The sequence below is a fragment of the Bacillus rossius genome, assembly GCF_032445375.1.
Source record: "Bacillus rossius redtenbacheri isolate Brsri chromosome 4 unlocalized genomic scaffold, Brsri_v3 Brsri_v3_scf4_2, whole genome shotgun sequence".
NCBI classification, from domain to species: Eukaryota; Metazoa; Arthropoda; class Insecta; order Phasmatodea; family Bacillidae; genus Bacillus; species Bacillus rossius.
In genome coordinates, this window is record NW_026962011.1 from 28,624,534 (window position 1) to 28,633,402 (window position 8,869).

At 39.2% G+C, this 8,869-nt stretch overlaps 1 protein-coding gene across 12 annotated transcripts in view; it reads right to left on the reverse strand.

Annotated features, from left to right (window-relative positions):
• Positions 1-8,187, reverse strand: part of LOC134542096 (uncharacterized) — a 47,665-nt gene extending 39,478 nt beyond the window's left edge. For 2 of the 12 annotated variants that reach the window (XM_063386035.1, XM_063386023.1), the window contains exons 1-3: positions 7,963-8,187; positions 5,966-6,134; positions 414-4,062 (exon numbers count right to left, since the gene is read on the reverse strand). In XM_063386035.1, coding sequence (XP_063242105.1) covers positions 414-3,998 — 3,585 coding nt within the window. In that variant the 5' untranslated portion in view covers positions 3,999-4,062; positions 5,966-6,134; positions 7,963-8,187. The other 10 variants (XM_063386033.1, XM_063386024.1, XM_063386032.1 and 7 more) reach the window with 10 other exon arrangements.
• Between the last annotated feature and the right edge of the window lie 682 nt (positions 8,188-8,869).

An 8,869-nucleotide genomic window follows, 5' to 3' on the forward strand; every position in this document is an offset into this window, starting at 1 on the left:
TCTACACGAACAAATAAAAAAGCTGAACATTTGTTCAGAATTTAATAATATAAAAGACATAACATTCAAAATATACAAAAAAAATTTGCATGTTTATCTGGATGTGTAGTTATTATAATCCTAGAAATACTATAAGCATACACACAAAATCATTATCATTATCAGCATCATATTGGAGCATAACTTATTATTTCAGGTATGCTGCACAAGATCATTTGTGAGGTAAAGGTGAACTTTATTGACTATAGTTAACCATTTTCGGTTAGTTGGTTTATGAAGCATGGCAAGAATTCAGTTTACCGTACAATTTAAATCACAGTTAAAATATAAAAAAAGGTAAATGATCAGGACGATAAGAAGTCACGAGGTCACGATACAACACGCTACCACAGGGCGGACAAGAAGTAACTCACCTGCCAGTTGGAGTACATGGACAGCTTGGGGTTGTCCGGGGTCTGCATCACGTACATGGGCTGCGTGCGCGTCAGGATGCAGAAGAACGGCCGTGTCGAGATCTTCAGGTTGAGGAAGGTGAACACGTTACCCTGCAGGTGCAACTGGCCAAAGGACTTGCGCGAACGCGGTGTCTCAGGGCTCGCCTGCAGTACCACGCTGCCATTGGGCGTCGAGCCCAGCTGGAACTGCCTCCGTGGCACGAACGCCTCGGGCTTCAGCGGGAGCGACGTCGGTCGGTGGAACTTCCCTTCCCTCGCCTTCTCCTCCTTCGCTGCTTCCTGCCCGCCGGAACAGTCTTCCTTCTTGTCCCCGTGGCTGCTCTGCTTGGGCAGATTGCCGCTTCTGGAGCCTCTGTGGCCGGACGTTGGCTCGTACACTCCTGGTCTGCTGCCGTCTGAACCACGAATGACCGAGGTACCTTGCATCGGGAGAGATGTTGCTGCATGATGCTTACCGTCTGCTTTAGTCGTCGTGATCTGCACAATTCTCGGTTCCACTGCCGCCAGTGGCTTGGCCTGCGGCCGTTCAGGGGAATGTAACACCGCCGCCTTCCGCTCGATCGTGACGTATCTTTTACTTTCCGATGAGCCACCGTTATCGGTGTGGCGTTCCGTTCTGTGTGCTGTCGAGCTGTCTTCCGTCTTGGGGGTTGATTTCGAGATTGAAACATCCTCAATTTGTCCACGTTTTACCAAAAAAGATGGCAGTGAACCCTCTTTTGGGGAAAATGCCAAGTCGAGTGGTTCTGAAAACCTTTCATCCCTGCCAGACATTTTCTCAGGGGTGCTCACTAGTAAAGTTTGTGGTCCCGGCATGCCTGGCACGTAAGGAATGTTTTTACCCTGATGTACTATGGTGAGTGCACCACTTGAGTCTGGCGAAGTGAATGCACCAGACATTCGATGCGAAGATGCAGCTTGTGGTGTGGTTTGAGAACTAACACTCGCGGCGAGGTTTACAGAACTGACCACTGTACAATCTGGCAGCCCCAAGAAATACGGCATAAATGGCAAGTGATGGCCCAGAGTATGAACGGGTATTTTTGCAGTGGATAAATTTGGCAACGAAATGTTTGACAACACTGGCATAAGATGTTTTGCCACATGAGAATGCGAGTTTGTGGTGGATGCAGTATTAGGAGACACGTGGATTTCAGAAGGAAATGAGAATGGCGGAGGTGGAGTGTTTGAAATGCCACCACCCGACACATTCAGTGAAGACTTCCGCACAGGTGAGGAAGACTTGGATCGCTGACGCGCGTCTATGGTGACGCTACCACCGGAAACGTGTAAACACTTAATGACGCTGCCAGGAGACAGGTTTGCCGAAGTGTTGGATGAATCCTGTGCGATATGAACGACAGCACCTGCCGAGTGTGATTCAGAATTCACAATGACACATCGAGGAATATCTTCTTCGACAGCTGTGGCAGGCATGCTGCCAGGGATTGGAAAACTATGTGGTCTCATGTGGCTTGGAAGTCTGAGAAATACGTCTGCCACGCTCCCAAGTGGTCTTGATGTATTGCCCAGTAAAGACATTGTCCTGCCCGCACCGTCTAATATTTGCACTTCTCCGAACGAGTGATGTGAATCGTGATGAGTTGCAGCCATTAGTGATTCGTCCATCTTCCTCACAGAGGACATGGAGCCCGATATGTCTGTCACTGTGAGCATTGGTCCCATGGATCTGGCCCCTTGAGAGTTGCGCAAATCTGGATCAAGGCGACGTCTTTTGGAAAGGCTCATCGTGTGCTCGTCCAAACTGCTCTGTGTGTGACGCACGTCCTTGGCAACCAGAAGGGTGTTGCCGAGGACAGGGCCCGGAGACGACAGGGACGGTGAGGTCGCGCGAGTGTTCCCGACCTGCATCGTCAGTGGCCGCGTCTCTTTGCTCAAACTTACTGAAATGCGGTCCGAGGAATTGAAAGGTCTCTTGGAGTCTTTGTCGAGAACATGATGCAAGTCACTGCTGTACAACTGGTGTTTCTGCCTGCAGTACAGTTGCTGGTGAACGATCAAAGCCGCTGCCGTTTCAAAACCGGACTTGCAAAATGCACAAGTGTAGCAAGACGACTTGTTTGGAGACATGGCATTGAAGTCTGCGATGAAGCCTTCCCCTGCATCTGCGTTTACTTCACTGAGGGCCACTTCTTTCAGGGTGCCTTGCATTACCTCAACTGCCTGAATCCTTCCTCCTGTTTTCAACAAAAGGTCTTTTATAGTAAACCTTTCGGGACCACCTAACAATTTACTACTTTCCCCATTGTGAAGTTGCCCCTTCTCAACTTTTTCAATCGATGCAAGACTTGCATTTCCCTGCAAAACCATTTTCTTGCATTTGTAATTGGAAGCACCTTGATGCTCTTGGGTAAGACATCGTTTGCGGTTGTACGCGTCACTTCCACTGGATGCAGTCTCAATTTTTGAATACACACTACCTGGAGCACACAAGTTTAAAGGTTGGTTGCCATGCAAACATGCAGAGTCACCTTCCAAGTGCCTAAACGGCAACAAAAGTTTTGTGTCCGAGGGCTGTCGAGCTGAAAGCAGCAGTTGATGGCGAGAGTGATCGTCTGTGGTTGGCAATAACATGGAAGCACCTGGTGGGAAATGGGGTTTCATGAAATGAGGGGGAATCGAAATGAACGGAGACTGCCTGCAGAGAGACGGATCCCGCTGGTTACTTCTGTACACACTGTCCGGATAGTTAGCATCAACATTTACTTCACCATTATCAGGTTTGGCTAACTGATAGGATGAATGTTCTGAACTTGCTGATGATGGACTTCTGTGGCTCAACACTGCGACCGAGTCCAAAGAGGAAGCTGGCGACGTGACTGCTGTGTGGTTGGAGAGCTGGCTCGACGGTGACTTAGTTTCATGCTTGTTTTCCGTTTCCCCTTCCTCGTAATGTAAAGCTGCTTTAAATTTGGGTTTGTAGATCTGTTTGGAGCAGTCTTGATTGTTGTTTGTCTCCACTTCTCTAAAACCATCTTGCTGTGATGAATAATCTACTGACGAATGGGCATCATCACGGTTTGAAGCTTTGTTTTTACAGTTGAATGGGTTCATTGAACTGCTGTCTCCATCATTGCCCACTTTTTGATTCGCTAAAGTGTAAATTCGAGCTTCACCAAGTTTGTCTGAATAGTAATGCATGCACTTACCAGGACCACTATTTTTAGTACATCCAAACTTACATTGAACAAAAACATTTCTGTCTTGACTGGCTGCATCATCGGTCAACTCAGTTTCCTCATTTGAGGTTAATGTTCTGTTGCAGTTGTGTGCTACCTCTAAATCACTAGGCACGGCTCCGATGATGCTTTGACCGTTAATTGACACACTACTAGCAACTTTCTTTCCGATACTCACAATGGTTTCTCTGGTGGTTTCAGTTTCATCCTGAGTACTACATTTCTCCGTGACAGGAACAGTTTCTGCCATCTTCTTGAACTTTTTATGCAAATATTTATTATTAACATCAAACATATTCGAGCTAGACTTGTCATTGTAATGCGGTTTCAAAGACATGATCATATTCTAATATTTACTGGGGCTCAACAACAGTTATCAAAAAATATTTTGCATCTGAATGGAATTCCTGGAAAAAAAAAATAAAAAAAATTAAAATCCCTAAATATTTATAACTAATTAGTGTGACAGCATTAACTAACAAATTTATTCATTCAATCCTATGTTTACATTGGGTAATAAAAAATGCAAAAATCAACCTTTTTTGGCTGAAACTGTTTGAAATAACAAGAAATACTGCTTAAACAGTTGTAAGTCCAACCTTGAAATAAATAAATAAATAAATTACATTTTCGATGCATAAAAAATTAACTTACAATATCATACAGTTTATAGTGACCATATACCTACTGATCACATTTAATTGCAACTATATCAATAATTCTGATAAATACATTTATTATCTATGAATAGAGACAAAATTTTACGTTTAATATTTAGGCCAATTTTGTTTTTGAAATACGAGATTTCTGTGTTACTGTTTTTATTTTTTACGAACTTCGTTTATTCATAAAGATAGCACACTTTTCAATAAATACACGACACTTACTTGTTCAATGATACTTCACCTAAACAGTCATTTTGACTGATACTGATGCACTTTTACAATATACGTAATTGTAATAAGCATGTCAAACTACTGGGAATAACAAAAACAACTCAGCTAGTACATGTGCGTTTGTAAAATGTTCCAATGTAGTAAAGTAAAAATTAGTTACTAATAAGAGTTGCAAAATAGTTTCCAATACATTTTGGTACTAAATTCTAGCTAAATAATTTACATTCATCGAATTTAATGTATTAAAGGATTACATTTTTGTAATCCGAGTTGAGTTTAGACTAAATATGCTCAAACTCCAGAGAAAATGGAGGCAAATGGAAAGAGGTAGGAATGCTTTCCTTGGGAGGACAGAGTGGAATGGGCTGGATGAAGGAATGCTATGGGTGAGAGATGCAAGGGATCTGTGGAGAAATTGGGGGGAAAAAAAAAGGGGGGGGGGGGGGGGCACGCGGAGGAAGTGAAATTCTTTCTTGCCACTGGGTGAAAGCCCAATTGTGAACAAACATCTAATCTAAAAATCTAAAAACTGATTTTTTGTTGCATTTCCATGTTTCCAGCCAAAAAATATGTTTGTAACTCAATTATGTTTTTGGTTTGAAAATTTTAAAGTGAAAATAGCCCTTAAATGTTTTGGTAAATTCATTATATTCTCAAGTTTTGTTGGGTACTAAGTAATACCATTAAAAATATTTGTACACAGGCATGTGATCAGTTCAACAACAAATCTGATAACTCAAGACAAATAAATGTGTTGTGGTGCTATGTCTGCTCTCACGCTCAGACTGCAGTGCAGAGCGACACTACCTAACCCTGTTAACATTACAATTATTATTTTACATACAATCAATTATATTACAAGTTTTAATTTTTTCTTCTCAATTTTAATATTTGTTGAGTTTTCTGAGACAATAAAGTAGTTTATTTTAATAATATAATTACAGTTGTCTCCATTCTGAAATACAAGAATGATAATTTCTTAACACCAATTATTATTTCACACGAGAAGCTATTTGTATCCGTCTGTCACTAATAATGAGGCATTCAATTTATTACTATGTACAATGGTCAAACAGAGCTAACATTTTTAATATTATCATGTAAAAAATATTGATGGGTAAAATGGTTAAAAACCAAGATGGCATCTTTCAGTTGCATTTTCTTTGAAGTCAGAATTGATGCTATTACTATTACTGAAATATAACAAGATAATGTAATTCCAAAATTCTTATCCCAAATATTCCTTTTAAAAAAGTTTTTTTGGTTCTTTCCAAAACATTTTTATTAACATGTGTCTAAAACTTTTGTGCTCTTTGGGTGCATCTGGCCCCAGATGACCGCGCTAATAGCAGTTACTGGCATTGGAAAGAGAGTGACGAGACAGAGAGCCGTGCAAACGAAAGGCTGTCCTCACCACGTGGAGGCTGACCTGGGAGTCCTCAGCTACGAGCCCGGAGTTGAGTGCTGGCGGGGCCATCCCAGATGACATCTCCTTGCCGAGAGAGCGGTCACAGCCACAGAGAAACTTAGCTGCGCAAATATTCCGACATTGGGAGCCGAGCGTGCAAGCCAAATCCATCACGCTAAAAAGACGAGACACAAAAAATCATCCACAATATAGTTTCATATTGCGTTAAAGTGAAAAAATAGATTTTTGAGAATCCTCTGCTCACTCAGCCTATGTACTTGTACATCAAACAAACTGAAACCAATTTGGGCAAGTACCACTGTCAAATGAAAAAAAAATGGGAATTCCCTTTGCAATGAGAGAAGGGGATTTCCCATTTCAAAAGAGAACATAGGTAGTTCCCAAAACCTGCTTTCCCGTTCTCAGTCATCACATCAAAGCAGGTTTGTTAACTTGCTGCAAAAAGTGTTTCAAACATGGCACAGGAGAATGCTTTGTAAACAAATTTGTTTTTACTGGCAAAAGGTTGCCCAAAATTCTTTCAAATATAATATTATCTTAATCAATGAACCTACTGTTATTAGTCTAAGTAAATATAATACAATGAAAATGAAACCACTCAGAGATAAACTTCCTGAACTCTACCATCTTCTCAAAATGCTTAACTCTTTACTACACATTAAAATTTTCAATATTAAATATTATATTAAGTAAAAAAATATTTATTTCAAACTAGTTAACAATCACAACTGGTAGTAATAGGTTTTGTGAATTGTTTCCTACAATTTTCCATTACTTATAATTGCATTCTTAGTTGTCCCAGGCAGGAAGTGAATACCTTTATTAACCAGTCAATTTTGTAAAAATTCAACACTTCAAACTTTCTTGCAACTTTGTTTTGAATGTTGCTGTTCTGGGATATTGAGATATATTAACAAAAGGGAATAAAAACATAGTGTTTCACTCACTTCGAAGGTTCCCAGCACAGGCATAAAGGCAGACACAACAATATGGCTCCATATTGTTGGATATGGAATAGTAAAAGAGTATGTTTAACGTACTATAGTCTCGTCGACAGCAGTCATTAAAGAAAGACATACACCATAGCAGAAGAAGACTGGAAACTAAACCCTATGGCCTACAGTAGAGAAACATCACAGCATTTGCCCATAGTGGTTTTAAAAAAAAACAATGGAAATATTACATCAGGGCGATTGCACTAAGATTCAAACTTGAGTCCTCTAGACTGTTGCTCTAACATTTTACCATTGGACCAACTTCACTCTTTACAGAGAATGATAAACCACAAAAGTTTGACTTCTTTCAATCATGACCTATTCAATGAACACTTTTTTTTGTTTTTTTTTTTTTTGTTTTGGCTGTCAATGTGTCATGGATTGTTGTTAGCTAGTGTACCAACTGTGTAGCTAATGAATATGTTAAAAGAAAATTTGCTTTTGTGGAGTTTGTTTGAAAAATGTTCTCTTTACCTATGCTATTATATAACTATCCCCCTCTCTACTACAGAGTATTTCATAATCCAGTGCGAATTTAAAAACTCACCTTTACAGAACAACCAAGCAAGTATTTATAATACTTAAAAACACCATTTTCAGATATTTTCCACAAAGAAGCCACTATCTATCTAAACTTACCGAAATTTACACTAAACCATTTGCATCTGCAAAATATTATTTTAATATTAAATTTATAAAAAATATTAGAGTTGAACGTTTTAACAATCAGATTAACTAAAACACTGTCTAAATAATAAATAACAGTCTTTAATACCTATTAGCAAACTTAATAAACGGGTTAAAATTAAATTTCTTACACTTTACAACTTAACGTACAAGGTAAATAAAAATAAAAACGTCTACTTTACAATACTGAAAGTCATTCGGTCATTCTTCATTTGATCGGTCTATGTGATTTTGTACCCTAAAAATTATTAAACAACTCAATACTTTATACTTATCTACATGTATATAAAAATTACGCACAGTATTAGAAAATAAAAAGTCTGAAATAAACACATAACCTCACATTGTTCACTATAATTTTTCTGCTTGGTAAAACATTATCACAGATGAGAATGTGTCAGTGCACTATTGGATGTTTACTACGTTGGTGCGATGCTGTATCGATAGCATGGTTATAATATTAGCATATTTACAGGTTATTGCTATGCATTAAACGATTACAGAGTTTCCAAAGAAACGAAAGGTCTTAAACTTTACTCCACGTTTAAAACAAAACAGTTTTAAAAAATATACCCACTTTTATACAAAACTCCCATTAAACAAAATGATAATGATGGGCTCGTCTGTTATTAGCGCCGTTAGTTTGCAGGCCGCCGCGAATTTCAGAAAGTTAACGGAGAATAAAGCTAATTTTTTTCCTAACCTAAATTAAAACTAAATGTATTTGGGAGCGGTAATCTGGCAGACAAACCTATCTATATGACCGTGATTGATAGAAAGGTTAATTCTACGACAGTTTGGGAAGAACAACCTGTAGTAGAATGAACCTTATCGATAGTAAGAAAAAGCTGAATAAACCATCCACCATTTTGGACTGAAAACTTTGCTGATTAGTAGTGTATTCAGAAGTTATATTGCCGACGTTTTTAAGTAACGAAGATAGGTAGTTTTAAATAATGATAAAGAAGGAGATAATCACTTTCCATATACTCATATTAATGTACAGCTGTCTTTATTTCAACTCACAATGTTCATATCTTCATGGGTATTCTGACAACTTTAGGCCGGAAGACTGTCATCCTTTCCTTCTGGTAAATTTCAGCTAGCCGCAGCGGCACGTGCTGCGAGGTTACCAATGTATGTACTGGACCGAAATATTCTGAAGATTTTTTTTTTTATTAATGTATCGTCCTCACATGTAGAAGTA